The sequence below is a fragment of the Sordaria macrospora genome, chromosome 7, assembly GCF_033870435.1.
Source record: "Sordaria macrospora chromosome 7, complete sequence".
NCBI lineage: Eukaryota > Fungi > Ascomycota > Sordariomycetes > Sordariales > Sordariaceae > Sordaria > Sordaria macrospora.
In genome coordinates, this window is record NC_089377.1 from 3,782,448 (window position 1) to 3,804,396 (window position 21,949).

Consider the following 21,949-nt stretch of genomic DNA (forward strand, 5'->3'; position numbering starts at 1 on the left):
ACCTCAACTAAACTAACAAAGTCAACCGACCAAAGGGCCACTCGCGCGCGTGATATTTTCGGTTTACCTTCTTTATTGCACGGATTATTCGGACCTTCGCCGCTGGAGGGAGACGCCCGAGATCTCGATACTCAATACTTCGACTTGGTCCCAATACGGTGGACACGGTGCGTGGGCGGTCAGTGGTTAGTGTACTTGATTTCTATTTTATTCCGAATTACCCTTTTTGGGCAGCAAGATCCCCTTGCGGGTTGCAGTGAGCTTTTGGACTGGAAAGATGGAAGTGGGTTATGTGTCGATACTTACTGGTCCTCTAGGGTTCGATATTTCCAGTGTTTTTTTTGGTTTTTTTTTCCTTTTCCTTTTTTTTCCCTTTTTTTTTTCTTCCGTTTTTTTGTTTTTTTTCGCTCTCAAAACCGGGTACTCAAGTATACATGGTCTCATGTTTCACTGTTTCCGTCTCTACCTATATTAATAAGGTACATTGATATCTGGATGAGTCATTTCAAAACTTTACCTACCAAGAGGTGCTCTAGGTAAGGTACCTACTTGCAGGTTCCACTGTTGTTCCGTGTTGGTGTCGGTTACATTCATATCTGGTGTGGAATCGAGTTGATTGTGAATTAGATTTGGGGTTTTTCGGATTGATAAGTCTTGCACGGAGAGAAACAGAAGACTGAACGGTAAGGTACATAAGACCTAGTCGAGGCTTGTAGGTAGGTAGTTGGGACTTGGGACTGATTACTGCGCAGGAATGGACAACGGGACTGGGAATCATCGGGACTAGGAATCCAGTCATCGACGATGGGGGAGACGGGAGACTTCAAGGAGTTATGTTGAGCGTTGAGTGTTGAGTATCGAGCGTTTTGTTGAGTGTTGTTGTGGGTGTTGAGTGGTTGAGTGTTGATTGCTGACTGGGAGGGAGACTGAGAGCGAGACTGAGAGGCGTTAGCATGATGATTGGCATGATGGCATCTGGATTATTAGGAGCGCTTTGCTTGATTCCAAATCTTGTAGATTGTAGGCTCCTCTCCTCTACTTCAGTTGGGAGCTTGGGACTCGTGGAATGTGGACCGTGAGCATGGGAGCCGTGAGCATGGGAGCTGTGATGACGGTTGATAATCGCTAGTGTAGGGTAGATAGCTAGAGATAGGTAGGGCTGCCCCTTGGAGTTGGTCCTGAAGGTTCGAGTCGGAATCGGAATGGTCTCCTGGGAGATACCTAGGTAGGTAGCTGTTAATTCGGGTGTAGAGGTAAGAACCCCCCGATTTCCAATTTCCGATGGAACGGGTCAGGCCCGGATGGAAGGGACTGCACAACGCATGTGGTGACTGGGCGGTGGTCACTGGTCACTGGGCGGTCTGAGCGGCTTAACCGAGGCAACGGCGAGTAGACTACTACTACTACTACCTTGTACCTAACGTAAGGTAGTCAGGTACATGCAGTCAGGTACGGGGCTGGGCTGGCTGGGGGGGCACGTTGAGTTCAATACCTCAAGCTTGATGTGTACACCTTGATGTGTACGTAGAGGTACCTACATCTGCGGAACAACAGCTGGTGAAAACAGCTGGTACCTAGGTGAAAAGGTGCAAGACTGGAGGGCTGGGGGGCTGGGTGGCATCAGTAGGTGTTCTTCATGTCTATGTCTATGTCTATGTCGAGTTTGGGGCTTGGGGGAGTTCCTTTCTTGTGGCGATGTCGAATTTGGGGCTTTTCCTTGTGGCGATTTTGGTGTTCATATTGCTCGTGGCGGCAGCCTGGCAGACGATAATATAATTTGGAAGGGGGCGAAAGAGGGCGTTGTATTGATGCTTGTGAATAAAACTGCATGGGTTGGGGGTGTCCGGATGGAGATTAGGTAGGTACCTAAGGTACGTAGGTAGCGAGTGCATGAGGGCTTCTTACCTCTAATTTCTTTGAATGTTATGTTTTCCGTGACTGCCCCTGGTGTTTGTGGTTGATGGCCTGGTTAAGCTTGTGATGCTCGTACTCGTGACTGTGATAACGTGGCTGTGCCGATGACGAATTTCATGTTGAAGTCCAGTTGGACGCAGACTCGTCCCAGCCGTTTGGGTCACGGTAGCGGTCGGCGAGCATAGGTGCGGTGACTTGACTGCCAGTGCCATAGTTTTGCAGCTACTACCTATCAAGAATGCAGACCAAGAATGCAGACCTACACAAGATGCATGAACAGAAATAACGGAGGAAAAAAGGGGCCCAAACCACTTTACAGCAACATAAGGAACTCTTGAGGCTCGGTTGCCCCCAACTGTTTGCCCGTTACTGCATGTGGTGATGCACATCATCTGGTTGTGAACAAGGTCCGTATTTCTTTCACTGATAGGTAACCATAGAGGTACCTAGGTAACTTGCTCTGCCTGCGCGTGTGGTATGTAAGTGGAAGTGATTGCTGGCATGTACATGTAAGTCGACGCACGTGTCCAAAACGGCGTGGCAAATTTGCGTGAGATGGAATATTTTGTAGCGAGATTAACATGAAGACACTCGACGATTATGAGTTGTCTGTGGGTGTAAGGCGAGGTTAGTTATGTAAGAGAGGCTGGCTGGCCAGACTATACTCACTCTCTTGCAGGGAGTAGGCCATTTAGTTCTGGATAGCATCCTAATTTGGTATAATAGAAATTATGTAGGAATAGTTAGGTAAGAAAAGTGATAGTGAGCAGAGAGATGAAGATACAACACGACAACAACATAAAAAGGAGGGATGCAAATAAAAAGGAACAATCTTTGGAGATTTGAGAACATTTTAGAATTTCCCAAGAGTTTCTACCTAATGGAGGGAGATTAAGTGGTACACATTGAAATTTTTCTCATTTTCTTAATATTGTGGTGTCACTTAAGGTTTATGGACGCCACATCTCCAGCCAAGACGGTCAATACCTATATCTCATTCTAGTGACCTTTTCATCTCTTTTTTTGTAAATAACACTACTACCAGATATCAGATCATCGTGTAAAATTCTCCCAATGTTCTTATTTTCCTAAAGCTTTCTTGGAAGTTGTATCTTTTAAATTGTTCATGTCGTAGTTTTATAGGTTTGAGTGTTCCTTTTTCTACCTAATTCCTAACAAATGGGCAGTATATTAGCTGTCCTATATTAAAATGCTGTCCCCAAATCACATAGTAAGTGTAATCCGGCCAGCCTCGTCACAAGGCCAATCTCACACGCATGGGTAACCACGCTTGTTTATGAAGACAGTGAAGCTACACAGCTGCTTTTAGAGTGTTCCCCTTTTGTCAACATAACCGTGCGCGTGTGGTATGGTGAGATCTGTAGAAGCACGCAACACCCAATCTCTTTCTGCTTAGTCGGCCTCACACCCACGGTTAATGTGAGGTACACTCAGCTGTCATGGCGATGTGGTGACTCCAGGACCATGTTCTCGGTACAGCAGCCTACGTTTACACTTTTTTGCATCCCGACAACTGTGCTGTATACTTCAACTTCCGAGGCCCAACTGGCAGAATTTATGTACATCATGACATGGTGCCTTGGGGATTAGGTTGAAGAAGAGAATTTGAGCATACATCTGTGCAATTCAAGAGGTGCGTGGCCTCAAGTGTACAGATTATGGCTGATTCTCATGGGAGCTGAACAATATCCTCCGGATTATGCGGTACCTCAACCACCACACTCGTGGCGAGCTGCACCAATATCTATGACGGACATCCGAAGCAGACAACGGCTGAGGGTTTTCTTTTTATTGCCTGCACTCGCATTTCCTGGTCCGAGGAATGGCCATGGCCTCGAGGTGAAATTTCCCGGACGGGCTTGTTGAGTGTCATATATGTATCCTTCACAGTTCCCCTTCCATTCTCTCTTTCTTGACCCAGCCTTCACCCAACCATCAGGAGTCAGGCCTGATTTCCAAGCATTTTCTCGACCAAACCAAACTTGCACCTGAGCAAAAAGCTTCCGCTAACTGTCTAGTCTCCACAGGTCTTGAAATTGCCTACATCATCCTCCGATAGTATGTCGTCGCCATCATCCTTCATTCCCTTTCCCTTTCCCTTCCAGGTTTCCGTCCTTTACCCTCCATCCTCCACCGCATCATCTGACAACAGCTCACTAATCCTTCTCTCCAACAGACTATTCAAGATGCTCTCAATCAGGAAGAAGTCCCTCATGGCCGCTCTGGCGGCCCTTGCCTTCTCAACCTTCGTCACCGCCCTCCCCCAACCTCAATACCGGAACCCAAACAACCCCAACAACCTCTCGCCCACCAACACCCCGCCGGAGCGCAAGCCAAAGCATCCTCTGAAGAACAGTGACCCGCTGCCAATACCGCACAAACGCCCACTCACCACCATCATGTGCCCGTGCCTCACCTACCCCGACTCCATGTTGACCCCCTTCAAGTGGACCCGGCTCCCGACCAGCGTGATCAACTACTACCCGATATTCACGCGGGATTTCCTCCCCCCTCCTCTTGTGACCACGGTCATCGACGTCCCCACCGGTGTCTCCGAAGTCGCCGTCTACGGGCCCACCGACTTTGACCCGGCGCCGGTGATCTACGTCAGCCGCACCGAAGACATCTCGGCGGCCCTTGCCAGATGGGAATCCACCCACGTCAAGCCTGGCGTTTGGATCTCCATCCCGGACGCCCCCACACCCGCTCCCGCCCCGGTCGTGGTTACCCCTGTCGCTGCCGCTGTCGCCACACCCTCTCCCGTCGACCACAAAATCTTCGCTCGTGGCAACGACCTCCGCACCATCACCCGCACCTCCACGTTGAGTCAGACAGAACTGGTGGCCGAGACCGAGGCCACTGATACCCCAGGCTTTGACGGTATTGAGTCGGCTTCTGACGATGGTGATGTCGTTGCCTCTGATGACGATGTTGTTACGGCTACCGTGGTCGTCACCGAGGTTGTCTCCTCTTCCGACCCGGTGGTCACAGCTACCGAGGTTGTCACTGAGGTCGTCTCGTCTTCCGTCGACGAAACCCCATCTCCCGTCGACGAAACCCCATCTCCCGTCGACGAAACCCCATCTCCCGTCGACGAAACCCCATCTCCCGTCGACGAAACTTCTTCTTCGTCTGCCGAGGCCGTCACTGAGGTCGTCACCGAAGTTGCCTCCTCCGCCTCCTCCTCCTCCTCCTCTTCCACGAAGTCCATCCGAACCCGCAGCACCACATTTACCAGCGTGGGAAGCACAACGGTGACTTCAACGGAGGTCGAAGAGAAAGAAGAGGCACCTGTCAACGTCGTCGTCACCCCCACCAAGACCATCTCCAGAACTCTCACCGTCACTGCAACTGCAACCGTACTGCCCCCGACGACGACCTTCGTCACGTCCAACAGGCCATCGTCGGAGGAGGAAGGCCAACCCCTCGGCCTCAGTCCCGGCCCAATTGGCACAACGGTCGTAGTCGAAAACGGGACGACAGTCACCATCATCCTATACTCGGACATGGTGACTAACACTGCCACGACCTACACGACTACCACGGCCTTCCCGTCTCCGACCCCGGTATGGCGGAACTCAACCTTCCCCCAGGACGCGAGGGAGGGGTGTATCGAGTGCCAAAACATCTTCGAGGATAGGGGGGAGATTCCGCCTAAGGAGTGGCCTCCCAAGAACCTCACTGACTATCCCCCTGAGATGGGGAATTCCCCGAACGTGGGGGAGAGAAGCGTGGAGGAGGGGGTGGTTGGGAAGCTGGTTCCGTCGGTTGGGGCCCGTGGCGAGGAGGTTGTTGAAGGCGAGGAGAATGATATCGATCCTGCTGGCTTGACTGTTGATGTCGATGAGGAGCAGATCGAGGACAAGGATGGTGTCAAGGTCTCTCCCCGGAATGATACCGATCCTGTTGGCTTTACTGTCGAGGCTGACGAAGACCAGGTCAAGGTCGCTCGTCGTAACGATATCGATCCCGCCGGCTTGACTGTCGAGGTTGATGAAAACCAGGTCAAGGACAAGGAAAAGGCCCCTCTTCATCACATCTCCCATCCTTCGGTTAACCCGACAGAGCTGAAGGACCCCAGCCCGGTTATCCCTTCCACTTCCAACAATAAGGCCATCAAGGATGAGTTGCGCGACGCCGGTTATTTTATTCCGTCCCAGGAAATCACCCTTGAAGAAGCTGAGAAAATGCAGGCTGATGCCAAAGCCAAAGCCAAAGCCAAAGCCAAAGCCAAAGCCAAAGCCAAAGCCAAAGCCAAGGCCAAGGCCAAGGGCAAGGGAAAGGTGACTGCTCCTCGTCAACTTGCCCCTCCGGAGGTCACTGATCCAGATCTGAACATCTTGGCTGGCCCCGGTCCTGTCCTCCCGTCCAACATCACCCTCGTCGCCAACAACCACGGCCACGGCCACGACCACACCGCTAGAGGTATCCGTAGCACCAACACTGAAACCCACACAGCCGATGAACCCGAAATCTCCTTCCCTCCCGACTTTAAGCCCCCCAAAACCCTCATCCCCGTTCCCATCAATAATTTCGACCGCAATCACCAAACCAACCTCACCCACAAAACCGGTACCAATTCTGCCTCCGCCTCCCCCTCCAGCAGCTCCAAGCCCACCATCCACACCAGTCAAACCCACCGCCGTCGCCCCCACCGCCGCGTCCGTCCAAAGGTCCTTGTTCCCTTGGCAGCAACAGCAACAACCGCCCCTCGTGCCCAGGAGCAGGGGCAGGCAACAGAGTCCAAATCCAAGACTGAGTTTAAGGCGTTACCCGAAGGTTTCGTCTTTGGCGAGACCCTGTTGCCGCTGGACAAAAAGGCTTTTACGAGGATGTTTAATCAGCATATGAATATTACTGATCCGGAAAAGTCGCCGCTTGTTCAGGACGAGTTTTTGGTTGGTGCTGCTGTTGGGGGTGCGGCTGATGTTGCTGGGACTGGTGCGGTTCATGTTGGGGGTGGCCATGTCCCCCGTTCAGCTAGGTTCCGGCCTATCAGCCCTTATGAGCCTCCTAAGGACACTGGTACTGGTGCTGGTTCTGCTTCTGCTTCTGTTGGTGCTGGTACTGGAACTGGTACTGCTAGGGCTGCCAATGTCCCCCGTTTGCCTCAATACCAACCTATTGGCCCTTACCAAGATCCTGAAGCCCTTGCGGAATTCAGAAGAGTGCAGAAACAGACTTATGATAACCTCAACCGCCAGCAGCAGCAGAACCAGCAGGAAACCCAATCCCCCGCCTCTCCTCCCCTTCCCACTCTGAGTGCCCGAAACGCCGACCTCAGCGGAGTCTGCAACTGCGCGCACAACGACGACGCGCACCGCTGGCATGACACCATGTCCCCTATGGACCGGGCCACGGAGATCTGTGTGGCTGGCGGTGGATGCAAGATTACTCGCGAGAAGGAGGAAATGTGTGTGATGGTGGGTGGAGGACCGAATCCGTGCGCTTGTCTTGCTGGTGCTATTGGGGAGTGGCAGAGTTATCATAGGGATGTTTGGTGGCTTTGGAGTGCGGTTCATTGTGGTGGGAGTGCGGTTGTTGTTACTGATCGGTAAGGGCCGAGGAATGGATGGGGTGGTGGTGGTTGTCGTGATGATGGTAGAGGGATGGAAGGGGAGTGGAAGGCAAAAGGTGGTGTGGGAGTTGACATCGCAGCTGGTGGTGGGGAAGAAGAAAAAGAAGGTGAAGAGTTCAAGAGAGGAGTTGTGCAGTCATTATCAACGTACTGGATTGCTGGACCAGGATCCTGTGGATGAGGAAGGAGTAGCCGACGAAAGGAGTTGCTTTCTCTCATCGCCTGCCATGGTTTTTCTCCTCGGATCCGTTTACCTATCTTCAAAGATTTGGATCCTCACGGATGTCGGATGTCGGATTGTCGTGACCAGGAGGAAGGGAGGGATTTATTTCTTTCGTCATCTGTTTCATTTGTCACCTGTTTCGGTTTCCTGATTTTAGCCCGCCTTCATGAAGATTTGGTACCGTACCGAGATCTGAATTCGAGTTTGAGTTTGAGTTGTAGTTCGGGAAAGGGAAAAATTTCTTGTACAACGTACCTAAGCTTACCTCTGATTTGTAGCCAGATAGCCAGGTAAACTTAGTTAGGTACCTCTAGTTAGGGAAAAGAAGAATTTTCGTTCGCCAAATCGTCTCTTCAACTGATCGACTGCATGTGATAGACTCTCATTAAGCGGGCTGGGTCAACTTCCATGTGAACTGCCTGCATCATCTGATGGTACTGTACCTACATTAGTTATTACATATGTACTTGTACGTAGGTAGGTACCGACGGCTGATTTCCAGAGCGTTGGAGGTAGGTTTCGGGGTTGTGACTAGGTAAGCTGGCCAAGTCCGGCAAAATGTGGCCAAATCAGAATGCATAGTACCTCTAGACCTACTGCACCATTCATGCCCACCGAAATTTCTATGCAAGAGGGTTGGTTGAAAAGATAGGGCACCAAGCAGAAGAAGCGAATTTGCACTCACTGCCCCGGGCTTCAGTCTCTGGCTATCTCCTCCAATTTTTTTTCTTTTTTTCTCGGGCATGAAAACCCATATTCGTTACAGAATGCATCCAGATTTGACCAGCTTACCTCTAGTCACAACCCCGGAACCCAAAACTTAACGCCCAAGAATTCTGCGGTGTGTACAACTGGCAACCGGGAAATCACCTGTAGAACTGGGGAGTCGAAGGGGAGGACTTTCATGAGGTGTGGATTTGGGAATCGCATCTTGGGAAATCATCTGTGATTCAGTACCACGCTACAAACATGCAATCATCTGGGGGACCTGAGGGGGAGGTGATGACTTACATCGTTGAAGATTACCGTAATTCGCACCGGTCTGACTCCTGCTTCGCCATTGATGTGGCCGATCCCTTCCTTCCACTTGCAACCAATAAGCCGTAAGCCACAAGCCACTGCGGGAAAAAAACAACAGGGGATTTTCAAGGTCACATAGCAGTCAGTGCAAGACACTCGCATCATGCCTCTGCCTTACGTACCTCTTTACCTAGAGGTGGTTAAGGAAAAGAAACGGTGCGAAGCTTCTACCGAAGCTTTTTCGTATTTGACTTTAACTGATTATCTGATCGTGCGTTGTCCAGCCTTGTTAACTTGATATTGAAGTTTCACCCGCGGCTGCCACTGCAATCAGCGCAGGGCATCGTGTGAAAGACCTGCTTCACCACCCAATGCATGAGTGTGTTAGTTAGCCTTCATCGTTCAGTTAGGATAAAGAGGGTTTGGTTCGTGACTTGAGATTGATCATGTTTCCTTTTTTTCGACGCAGTGTTAATGTTGACGAAGCGTTTCGTTACCTTCCAACTACAGGGGCAGTTATGTAGCAACTCCAAAACAGCGAGGGAAGACTTGGGGAGGAATACACATGAGGATCACCTACGTCGTCTTATTATCACCACGGAAGGTGGTTGGAGGAAGGAGAAGGGTAGTTCAAATTGATGCAAGACATAACAACAATCCAAAATCAAGTTCACAAACTAGCAGTATCCAAAGTTCCAAACACAGATAATGCCATGAGATCGCCACATCAGGAAAAAACAACAACAGTACGAATGACAATGGAAGAAGAGAGGAAGATCAAGTAACAAAATCCACAATCTAACGGCTTAACCTTCAATCCGACACTCCAATCCGACACTCCAACGCGTGAAGCCTAACTCCAAACTCCAAAAAACAAACAACTTCCAAACAATAACAACAGAACTCGGTACAATATTCTCACCATCCAACACCCAAAATCCACCGGTTTTCATCATCCAGCACATACCTGGCCCTAAGACTCTGACATCGTACTCAACTCAACACCCAACACTTAAAGCCCTCCTCAACCACCTCACGCCACAAAATCCTCATCACTATCCTCCTCTTCTTCTTCCTCTTCTTCTTCCTCCTCTTCTTCCTCCTCTTCTTCCTCCTCCTCATCATCATCCGGATCATTCACACCTCTCCTGGATCCTGCACTAGCCCTCGACCCACCCGTAGCCCTGGTAGTCGTTGCCCTGGTAGCCGCTGCCCTCGCAGCTGTAGCCCTCGCCTCCCTCCTCCCTCCCACCGCCGAACTCTCCCCCGCTCTTCCACGGTGGTTATTAAACCCCTCATCGCCATGGCTTTCATTGGACTCGGCGTCGGAGTTTTCGTCCTCATCTTCGTCGTACTCGTCTTCGTCAGAAGAGAAGTAAGTAGCCTTTTTCTTGCCCTTCTTTTTGGACCTGGCTTTGCCCTTGTCAGTGGCTTTGGCCTTGTCTTTATCGGCTGCCTTGCCCTTGTCCATCTTCTTATCCGTTGCCGTAGCGGGACCTGTAGCGGTAGCGGTAGAGGTAGACACAGTAATCGTTCCCTCTCCCTCACCCTCACCCTCCCCGGCAGCAGCAGCAGCAGCAGCAGCAGCCTCCTCTTCTTCCTCTTTTAGCCTTTTCTCCTCCCTTTCCCTCTCCCTCTTCTTTCTTCGGTACAGCATATCGCGGAGCCTCTGCGCTTTTTTCTGGCGAATCTCCTTCCGCTGCTGCTCTGTGAGGTTAGGATCATTTTCGTCAGGCAAATCATTCTTCTTCCCATTCTTTCCCTTCTTCTTAGTCTTCTTCTTCTTATCACCCTTCTTCGCTGCCTTCTTCTCTTTCTTGTCCTTCTTATTCTTATTCGCCTTTTTCTTTTTCTTCTTTGCTCCATCGTCATCCGAGTCGTCTGAATTAGAATCAGCATCCGAATCTTCATCCGAATCTTTGTCATCCTCATCACTGTCTTCGTCCTCGTCGTCATCCTCCTCCTCACTAGAGGAAACATTCTCACCAGCTTCCCTCCTCCTCCTCTTTTCCTCAGCCTTTGCCTCCTCCTCTTCCTTCTTCTTGGCTCGCACCTCCCTTTGACGAATCCGATCACGCCATTGCTTTTTTAGAAGAGCATTACGCTTTACGCGAGCAGCGTGTTGTGCTTCGGTTTCTTTGGGTGGGATGGGAAGATCTGTGTAGACGTCTGGGTCGGGGTCGCCGCGGCGGCGCTGACGGGGAAGAGGAGCGGAAGGGGGAGGGGGATGGGGTGGTCGGGGTTGGGTGCCGCTTGGGGCAGCTGGGCGAGAGACTTGTTTAGCGGGAGCTGCTTGCTTAGCCGAAGGCCGAGGCTGTGATGTCGGTACCGGTGCGGGCGCAGGTTGAGACCCAGCTGGAGGTTGAGCTGCAGCACCCCTAGTACTACCCCTCGTCACCCTCCTAGGTGCGGCTTGCTCAGCAGCTTGCAACCTCTCCGCCTCTCGTCGATCTTCTTCCTCTTGGTTCTGAGCATCCTGTTCCTCTTCTTCATCCGAGTCAGCAGGAGCCGGCCTGTTCCGAGTGCTTCTAGCAACGCGCGTAGGGGGAGCAGCCGGAACAGCAGGAGGAGCCGGAGCCGGAGCCGGAGCCGGAGCCGGAGCCGGGACAGGAACCGGGGCAGCAGCCGGAGCAGCAGCCGGAGCTGGAACAGCAGCAGGGACAGGAGCAGAAGCCGGAGCAGCAGCCGCCTTCGCGGCAGCAGACCGGGTAGTACGCGGCCTGGGAGGTGACGGAGCGAAATCATCATCATCCTCACCCCCTCTACCACCCCTTCTTCCACCACCAGCGCCTCTCCCACCTGAACGACCACCACTTTCACTTCTTCCACCCCTTCCACTTCTTCCACCTCTCCTACCCCTCCCACCTCTTCCACCCCTAGCCCTCCTCCTGTTCTCCTCCTCACTCTGCAAATCCACATCCTCCTCACTATCAAACTCCCTCCCCTCTCCCCAGGCCCTCAACATGCCGACCCTTCTCGCAATAAACCATGCCTCAACGTTAGGTCTGAGCGTGGACCTATAAGTCTCAATAAACCTCTCCGTGGTCTCCCTTCTAACCCTCGCTTCTCCTTCCGCAAAACTCTCGGGATCTTCTTCCAGGTCTACTCCTTCTTCTTCACCCTCACCCTCGCCGTCATCCATCTCAACATCCCCATCATTATCAACAAACGGATCATCCACATTTCCCTGCTGCTGCTGCTGCTGCTGCTGCTGCTGCGGCCTGGGCCTTCGCCTCGGACCGTTAAAGATACGTGGGAACAATTTCCCCCGTATGTTAGGCCTGCCATGCTCAGCAAGATACTCTTCCTCTCTATTCTCCAGCACCGCGGCTCGGTATCCTCTCACTGCAGTGAAACTAGCAACAGCGGCATCAATTCGCTGCCGTAGCATGGCTTCCAGCTGCTCGTCGCTGGGGATTGGGGCTCCGGCGAAAGGATTAGCTCTGAATCGCGGCGGTGTCCTGAAGACAGGGGCTGCGCGTCCGGGCTGGGCGTGGCGATTCAGCTGGTAATTGTAGAGGGCTTCCTTGTCAAATTTGCGCCTGCTTGTGGGACTGTAATTGAGCCGGTTTTGATGAAGCTCGTAGAGATATGCGCGCTGGCGCGGGGTGTACTCGGGACGGAGGTGAGGGGTGACGTAGTCGGGATGGCGGGGGTCGCGGCTGTTCTGTGGTGGAGTTTGAGGCGGCCCTTCGTCCAACTGTTCTTCATCAGGAACATCTTGGTTGTCGTTGATGCCGCCCATGGCAACATCTTCTTCGTCTTCGTCATCTTCTTCAGCAGCGGCATCCATCTCGACATCCCCGGCATCCCTTCCTCTGTTTCGGTCAGGGGTAGGGAAGATGCTGTCGCCTGAATACTCCGACCATCTGTTGACACCGGTTCCATAAGAGCCACGAGAGCCACGAGATCCTCTAGACCCCCTTGACATCCTCGAACCACCAGAATGTCCACGCCCAGCACTAGCCTCCTGATACTCCTCATCCTCCTCTTCTACACTATTGTGGTCCTCATTATCCTCCCGATCAGTGCCCTCGGCACTAGACCTCTCCTCTTCCCTCTCCCTGTACTCAGCAAACCGATCCCTATCATCCGAACCGGGTTCATATCGTCTGACCAGTCCCGGGCTCAGTCCCTGATCAGGAACGAATTTGCCACGACCTGGAATGGGGCGATTAAAAACAGGAGCAGGTTGGTTGGGAGGTGGGCAATTGACGCGTTTAATCCTTGGTCCTCGGGGCCTGACGGGGGTGCCATTGCCTGGTTGGAGTTGTGGTAATTCGGGATTGGGTTGGGCAGGACGGGCGGCGGCCAAGTCCTCTTCATCGATAACTTCTAGGTCATCGTCCTCATTCTCATCTCCGCGAGGTATTACTCGGCGACCAATGGATTGGGGTGGACTTCTGAAGATTATCTCTGCAGGTGGTTGTCGACCAGGAGTTGAAGGACCAGGTTGTCCCCTACGGCCAACGGGTCGAAGAGGAATAGGGGGATCTCGAGGGCTGCGAGCGCTGGGTTGTGCTTGACCAGGTGGATTTCTCCCATCGTCGCCGTCATTATTGTCCTCGTCTTCGTCGTCAGAGGAATCCGGCTCGCAACTAGAGAGGGAAATAGGTCGATGGGGACTGCTTCCGGGTCTTCGACGTGGAGGTCTTCCTTCTGAGCCGTCAGAGGATGCAGGACCACCGCCGGGTGCTGCAGCTTGTGCACCTCTTGCTGGTTGACGCTGGGGTTGAGTTCTTCCTGCCTGCTGTTGGCCTTGTTGCTGAGATCTGGGAGTTGCAGTGCGTTGACGATCACGTTGTCCGTCACCGGCATCTACCATTTCACCATTGTCATCTTCGCCCTCTTGTCCGGATAAATCCTCTTCAGGAGACTTTTGCCTAGCACGACGGCCCTGGTTTCTCTTCTCCGCTAACCACTCCTCCGATTCTTCAGGGGAATCACTCCTGTCTCGCTTCTGACCTCTCGGGTCTTCATCTTCTTCATCATCTTCACGCACCGGAGCCAAGGGAGCTCCTCGTCCAGTACGTCCAGGCGTCGCACTGGCCCTTCCAGACAATCTAGTCATCTGAAGAGCCGCCGTCAGTCCTGTACCTTTACCCTGAGACGTGCTAGATACAGCAGCAGCACCAGTACCAACACGCGTGGTCGCCCTCGGCGCCGGCGCCGGTACTTGACTGCTACCACCACCAGGACCCCTCCTCGCATCCGCACTTGCCTTTCCAGCTGCAACCGCCGAAGCAGTGGCGGCCTTATGCCTTCTTTCCCTGGCCGCTCTAGCCTTCGCCTCCTCCCTCTCCACTCTCATATTCACCAACCCGCGATTGCCAGTAGCCAGACCTTTTACCTGATCCTTTCTGACTCCCAAATCCCGGCCAGCGATTCGAGGACGCTTAGCCTGCGGCGACCTCTCTGGTCTCGTTGTTCTTGGCTTTTTGCTTCTGGGCTTTCGTCCGGCGGATGGCGAGCCCGGTGCGACATTGTCAATTGAGGAGGCGGAGGAGGAGGAGGAGGAGGAGAGGGAGGACTGGAATCCAAAATTAATTCGTTTTCCGTCCATAATTTCAGACACTTCCTCCCTCAGCCTCTTGCGAACTCGTTGAGAGGGGGGTGTCGGTCTGCGCAAGAAGTCCTCCTGGGTCTGAGAAGGTCGAGGTCCAGAAGATCCGGGTCGGAAGAGCTCTTGGCTATTGTCTGTAGCACGGACTACCGATCCTGGGGTGGAGACACGGGTACCTCTAGACGACCGGGTTCCCGGGGTTGCTTGAGGCCGCCGAGCGGGACTCGGCGTGGTAAAGTTCTCGTCAAACTCCAACAACTTGTCAGCAAACAACATTTCCTCCTCACCCTTCTCCAGCTTCTCCACCTTCACCCCTTCTTGGTCCTGAAAAGAGCGACCAGCCAGATCTGCCACCAAAACCCCCACCACCTTGGCTTTAAATCTCTTCGCCAGCCCCCAGGCAGTCTCCTTCTCCTTGAACAGGGCATACGCGGCTCTATCAGTATATTCGATCTGTGCCGCCGCCTCTGCTTCCTCCTCGCTGTCAAACTGATTGAGGAGCGTCGTTCCAGACAGGCACCGCATGTTTATCGAGGTGTCGATGTCGGAGTAGAGCACCATGTCGGTGATATCGTAGACAAAACCGCCAACTCCGCCGACGTTGACCCACAGATGTTCGCCTTCGATCGCGGCTTTGTGGGCCCATTGAGATAAGTGTCCTCTGCCCCGGTAGCAGAGTTGGGACCATCGAGCAGCTTTGCGCATGCGCTGGGCTCTGGTCGCGAGCGTCTTGATGCCGTGCAGCTTCAGGTCGCGCACGGAAATCTCCCTACTGGGAGGGCGGTAGATTTTCTCAGTGATCAAGGAGTATTTGATTTCGCGGATGTTGTTGAAGATCTTGCGCAGCTGTTCCCCTCGCTTGCTCTTCCTTTTGAAGCGCTCCGTAATATCTTTACCACACAAGCGGCAGAGGCGTTTGATTTCCTGCTCCTCGAGATATCGAGTGCCGTGGAAGATGCCTTGATGTTGAAAGAGCCAAGTGAAGTCGTATACGGAATTGTACAGAGTTAGGCAGTTGGGGCGAAGTGGGGGGTTAGGTCCGACCTCGTTGACGATGTAGCCAATTTGCAAGTCTTCGTACTTCAAGAGGACTTTTTCCAGTCTCTGGCGATTTGTTTCGATTTCTGGGTCGGGAACAGTAGGGATGATCCGGCCGTATACACGAGGTTCCAGAACATGTTCTTCGGTGAACTTGGCTGTCAACTCTTGCAGATCTGTAACGCAACCGGCGTAGTTCCTCAAGGTACCGCCGGCATGGTCTTCCATGTACTCTGTAATCTTGTTAGCTCCATCCAATTCATCCTGAAAAGCGACAGAGTAAGGGTAATTACTAACCAGAAACATCATATACGGTCTCGTTTATACAGATATACATTCCCACCTCCGGGAAAATGTGGGGACCGAGCTCCCTCTTCGTGAAGACTTCCAGTCTCCGTGTCTCTTTGGTTTTCTTAACCACTTTAATCTTGGCGCACCGCCACGGCCACAGTAGATTCCTGAGATCAAGGGGATCCTTTTCATGATCAAAACAGAAAGAGTTCAAGTCTTGGTACCTTGCGATGTTGCTGCGGACGAGGGTTTTGAAGCGGCCGTCTCCTTCGTCTTTGACACCTGGTTTGGTGGGAAAAGGCAGTGGAGGTTAGTAATTCTGCTGGAGGAGGTGGATGGGAGGAATGGAAGGAATTTCTTTTTAGGAATGGGGAGTGGGTTGGGGATGTGAAGGGTCAAGGTCAAGGTTCAAGTAGCCCCGAACCTGGCTTGGAGGAGTTGCTCAAGACACAGTCTTGACGGCAGGTACGTGAAGTGGTGAAGTGCCTCAGACACTCAAGGATAAACTTACTGCTAAGATCAAAAACATCTCTCCCAACATACGCCCACAATGGCCGTCCATCGTGCCCATTGAACTCTCTCACTTCCTCCAGCGTTATCTTCTGCAAGACCTTGCCGCGGAACAGGGCATCGGGATTGTCCTCGAGATGCACCCAGCTCTTACCATCGACAACCGCCCAGCCGTTGGGAGACTGTTGGGCGAGATGTGTCCTGAACCCGCCTCGGTGACGGGGTTCTTGGTAGAAGAGGGAGTCGGGAGTTTCCTTTACATCCGTTGCCGTTACCTCTGGTTTTAGTTAGCAGCAGTACCACTGAGGCAGTCTTTCTCAAATCATCACCCAAGCATGTCTGTGACCTCCACTCCCCCCTGCCACTTGCAGTCGCTCCAGCTTTCAGTATGTTACTCCTATATGTATAAGCAACGTAAGGCAAGGCAAACTGCAATAAAAGGGGAAGACACAAACAAGAGAAACGAGAAAATAAGAAAAAGAAAAACTCACGTCGAGGAATGCTCAAACCAAGTTCGTAAACATGTTCCTCCCCACCACTTGTCAACAAAGCCCACCTCGACGTTCCATACATGTGATCTCCCCCTTCTACCTTTGGCCAATGATCAGCTATTTCTCCTAAACTCCAATGCTTTCTTTTTCTCCACTCCTCTTGCACCTGTTCCATCGCGTAGGCACCGTCATATTTACCGTCCGCCTTGGGGTTAGGGGCTTCTTCCACTCGGCACGACAGCTCGGTTTCCAGCTCCAACAGTTCCCCCCAAGTGTTTCTTGAGTCGTGGAAGTTGCGGTGGCCGGCAATAAGGTCGTCCCGTTCCTTCGCAGTGAAGAGAATGGATTTCTCAAAGAAGATTTTGAAGATGGAGCGGGGCCGCTTCCTGAGTTGTAGCTGGGAGAGGTTGGGGAGAGATTCGACGGGTGAAGCTCGCTGAGAGGCGAAACTAGAAATGCTTACGATGTCATCGTCCAGGCCCATTTCATCTTCTGAGGCGAAGGAAGATTCGTTTTCTTGTTCTACTTCCCCTGCATCGGGGTCGACTTCATCTTGCATCTCCTCTTCAACATCATAATCGTCCTCATCGTCGGATGCATTGGATCGCCAGGCTTGCTGGCGGCCGCGACCGCGACGGCAGATGACACCAATACCGGAGCCGGCGTTTTCGCCTCCTCGTCCACCATCTCGGCCACCGCCTCGTCTACCGCAAGAACCACGACCACGAGGTTTGGAGATACCACGACCACGGGTACTGCTCCGGCTCATCATGGCTTGGGAAACACCACTCAGTTTTCCGATATCCAGAAACATCTTTGGACGATCACCAACATTCTGGCTCTGGCTCTGACCCGCATCGCCCATCTCGATGTCACTATTACTATCATCATCACTATCACTTTCGCTGTCGTCGTAGTCGTCGTCGTCGTCGTCGTCGTCGTCATCGTCATTCATATCTTCATTTTCATCAACATCCTCCTCCTTCTCCTCCTCCTCCTCCTCCTCCTCCTCATCCTCCTCCTCATCCTCATCATCATCATCACTAGTCCCATCCCCCTTCGAGCCAAGAGGCGACGGCGGCGGGCTCCCAAGAAACGCGCGGTGTGCATCCTTATTAATTTTTCGCGCGTCACGCTCCGCCACGGCGACCACGTTTCCGACCTCATCTGATGGGCCCCTCTGTTCAAAACCCATGTCCCATTCTGGAAAGCTAAAGTTGAAGGGCAGCCAGTCTTGGGTGTTATAGCCGACGGCATCAGCCTCGTGGTCGAGCGCATCCATGAGCTCATGTGCACACGTCCTGATGGCCTCCAGCAAGCCTGTGGGGGTCGGGAGGATGGTCCAGCACCTTTGCCCCTCGCGTAGGGCGCTGGAGATCAAGTCGGAGCGGGCGTCGTAGGAAGTGATAAACTTGTAATCTGATTTCATGCTGTACAGATCCAGCACTTTCCACGTCTTGCCTTCCTTCTCGGCGACTACGTGGCGGTCAGGAAACCTCCACTTTGTGCCCTTGACCAGTGCGTTTACGCTGGGATGCCAGCGGTTAGGCACTTGGGTCTGGGGAGTCGCTTGCTCGCTTCTGATCCTTTTCACTATCCTTCGCCAGGGCATGGACGCTTTCATGAGTTTGAGCAGCATCGTGTAGACGAAGCCCAGCGGTCTGGCCTCGCCGGCGTGTTGCTCCCATGTTTCAATCTTGTCCCCAAGCTCGACGATCATGTGCGTGCAAGTCCTCTCGTCGAGCCTGCCAGCGGCATCGGTGAACAGTTCGACGCAGTTGCGGCATTCCACGAGGGAGTAAGGGGTGCGTTGCCACTGGGCGTAGGCTTCGGCAAGATGGTCCTTTTGTCCTGAAATGCCGCGCCAGTGTTTCCAGGCCTTCTTGCGGAGTTGGAGGTGGTCGACGCAGTCTTGGTATTTAGCGGCTACGTCCGGATATGCTTCAAACGTTTGGGGGTTGTCAGGGTTGGGGACCACGGAGTAGACGCGGGTTAGTTCTTTCATTTCAAGTACGGGGGCTTTGAAGGGGCGAGGTGGCCGTAGGGCGCTTCGGCCTTTGGTTGCCACCACGTTGTCCCAGAAATCTTGCATTTGGAGGGAGGCTGAGAAGAAGGTGGGAATGGGATATCGGTCGAAGGATAAGGGCTGGCCTGAGGGCCAGTGGATGTCATTGTCAACCGTACTGACAGTTGGGTTCCACACCCAACAGGCGTCCTCAAATGTGTATAATGCCAAGCCGTACTGGCGCAAACCGGGCATTGTAGACGGGATTAGGTGTCTTTCGCTGCCTTCTGGGATGTAACGGAAAGTAGCACCAAACAGGTTCTTTTCGATCGAATAGCCCAGCTCGGCCATACACTCGTCGTTGTAGAGCTAGCGAGACGCAACAATTGTCAGTAGTGTAGCGGCATGGAGAGGCGATACCACTTACTGGCTCGGCTGAGTCAAGGGGCTTTCCATCTTGAAGCATGCAGACCCAGTTGAGTGCATGCTATATCTCATATCGTTGGTTAGCAAGTAAGAAACAGGCTATGTGGGAGGTAAAGGACCAACATACCGCCAACTCATGTACCATCTGGTCACAGGTTAGCGCGCTATTCACATCACTATATGAAGGAAGAAACATACCGTAATGGCGAACTGCGCACGAGCAACGTGTTTTTCGACAGTCCTGAGATAATCGGTCGGATCGCTAGTACCATTGTTGTCTTGCAGCAGGGTCCTCAATATGCGGGCATTCATGCGAATAACAACAAAGTACTCTCCTGTCGTCTTGTCCTTATGAACGTTTGTGTAACCCGACGTGAACTTGTCATCCGCGTTATGTGGGAAGCCAAACTCGTGAGGATCGTCGCCGTCAAAGAAGGACCAAACAATGTGGTCGGCGGCAGTAACAGTCTCCCTGTAAAGCTTTATCCGCTCGGCCTGGGTTATGGAAACATTGGGGTCACCATCAGGTCTAAGTCTGTCGGCGTCGACGTCGGTTTCTCGGTTGCACTTGATGTATTTGGTCCCTGCCACTTCCCAGGTGCCGAAGAAGAGGGCGTGTAGCCATTTTGTACACAGGGCTTGGTCGAACATTCTGTTTGCCATCTCGATGCAGACACCCAGCTCGTAAAAGACGTCGGGATTGTCGATGGACCAATGGGGGGCGGCCAGAGAGTGGTTGTTAAGGTCAACGGGGGACCTAAGGTCAAACCAGCGGGCCTTTTGGAAGAGCGGATGCCACCTTTGGGGATCGACTGCGACGGAGGAATCTTCGATGGGCTCGAGGCCCAGGTTAAGAGAGGGGATTTGCCAGGCCTTGAAGCCATCGTTGATCTCGTGCTGGAAGCGCTCGGTCATAAAAAGAGTATCCAAGTGATGTGGCTCCGGGAGGGGGCGTGGACTTTCATGGGCGACCCGCTCATTGCTCCAGTCAAAGGTCAAGCCGGTCAAGGAGGGAAATTGGGCCTCGAGACCCGAGAGACCAAAGTTTGCGTAGTAAGGGTTCATCCAGCCGCCATAGCGTTGAAGCTCCAGTGAATGTGGGTACTGTGGGAGACAATCGTCGGTATCGGGCCCGACCTCGCCGTAGTTACCGCTTGTTGCGCGAACCATGGTGGTGACGTTGGTGTTGTCGTGTTTCTTGGTGTCGTCGTTGTTGTTGATGTTGTGGTTGTGGTTGTTCACGTCGGATGTTGTCGAGGAAGCATGATGGACAAGACATGTCGAGTAGTAGACATGTGGCAGTCATGGTAGGCATTTCGAGGCACATTGGGTTATCCAGCTCGGATACAAAGTCAACAAAGGGGACAAAGGGGCAAGTGCCGCAAACGTCAATAGCAATTATGCAGCTTGAAAGCTCGAGTCGAGGCACAATGAGCTGAGCTTTCTTTGAAGACTTGGGGGAGAGTTAGTCTTTGAGTGAGTGGCAGAGATGTGGTGTTGAGGAGGGTGGGTTGAAACCTGCCTTGTCTCCTGGAGCATCTCGCCCCGTGACAAACATGAGGGCGGACATTTGCAGTGTCATGATGAAATATGACTTGGTGTAATTGTACACCTTTTCTTATCCCCTCTGAAGTATCCGTGAACTCTGATGTTATGAGTTGAGGCCTCGGGCGTTGAGTGTCCAAGGGAAGATGAGAGCCCTTGTGGGGGAGCGTGGGTCCCGAACAAAGAAAAACGACATGGTCGCGGCTGAGCTACAGCTTCTGCAAAGGGCAGGAAGAACAGCAAAGAAGGATGAAAAGAACAATAAAAGATAGTTTGAAACGGGTATTGCCTCGGCAGCCCAAGCTACCTTTTTCACAGGAGGAGTCTTGCTGGCTGTGTTGTGACGGTTTGAATGAGACGTAAGGGACGTCCGAATTGGCGATAAGGCACTTTTTGAGTCGACCGGCCATCATGGACTTGAACACAAAGAAACTGGTGATGGTAATGACACGAAAAGATGCCAAATGGAGATGATGGGGGAAGTGTTTTGATTGATTGCGGCTTTCCACGAAGAGAAAAGGGAAAAGGCTTGCCAGGCCTTGTTGAGACTTTGCAAATAGGATGCATCTTCCACACGGAATACTTTTAGACACCAACCCAAGGAAGGCACACTCAAGCACAACTGCGACTTGCAGCAATCCAAATTAAAAACCGGGCAAATGAAGGACTCGGGTTAGGAAGGGACATTGGTGACCGGTCGGAGAAAGCAGCGAAAAAGGAAAATGAGCATTACGACAGCCTGGGACGCGACGGCAGTTGACCTGGAACGACACTCAGCATTCCGTCCGCAGTTGGTCGGTATCGGATGTCAAATCGACGGCCGTTCTGGATCAATCGACCTGTCCTTCATCGTGCCGAGTCCGTATACAGTCAAGATCCTAGCAACTGCAAACAATTGGTGCACTATGGGGACGGCTCAAAATCTTTGCACTAACTAGGCAATTTGCACTTACTGGGGGCTGACTTACATACAAAGCTGGGAATCCGGGCAGCGGAGAGGCTTGCGTTAACTAGGTAAATTTGTATTGGTTTGCAGTTGCTAGGATCTTGACTGTATCTATCATGTCAACATCCAGTTGGCGCCATGGTGCCCAGACGCCAAGGCGACAAGATGATCTCGAAGGAGTAATATTCAGAGTGATATTCAGGAGGAACGTGACGCTGGGAAGAAAGGGTTTGAGAAGCCAAGAGTAACAAAATAAGCTTTCATGCAGTCTCGGAGTGTGTGTTGAAAGCTCAAGTTCTCCAACCTTGTTGTCGAGTGCGCACACGTGGGTGACGCCAAGGTGGTGATGTTGACAGTTCGCATGAGAACGAGAAAATT

General features: G+C 52.5%; 2 protein-coding genes across 2 annotated transcripts; one reads left to right on the forward strand and one right to left on the reverse strand.

Annotated features, from left to right (window-relative positions):
- Positions 1-4,111: 4,111 nt before the first annotated feature.
- SMAC4_07597 (uncharacterized protein) lies at positions 4,112-7,493 on the forward strand (the record flags this gene model as incomplete). The annotated part of the gene is made up of 2 exons (XM_066090655.1): positions 4,112-5,204; positions 5,267-7,493. Exon 2 carries the CDS (start codon positions 5,442-5,444, stop codon positions 7,491-7,493), a length of 2,052 nt encoding a protein of 683 aa, XP_065947859.1. The 5' UTR covers positions 4,112-5,204; positions 5,267-5,441.
- Positions 7,494-9,789: 2,296 nt separating this feature from the next.
- Positions 9,790-20,250, reverse strand: SMAC4_07598 (uncharacterized protein; the record flags this gene model as incomplete). Its single annotated transcript, XM_066090656.1, has 10 exons — positions 9,790-10,809; positions 10,867-15,590; positions 15,655-15,930; positions 16,160-16,435; positions 16,848-18,178; positions 18,266-19,023; positions 19,082-19,141; positions 19,208-19,225; positions 19,279-19,917; positions 20,053-20,250. The coding sequence occupies 10 exons, from the start codon at positions 20,248-20,250 to the stop codon at positions 9,790-9,792; spliced, it is 9,300 nt and encodes a 3,099-aa protein (XP_065947860.1).
- Between the last annotated feature and the right edge of the window lie 1,699 nt (positions 20,251-21,949).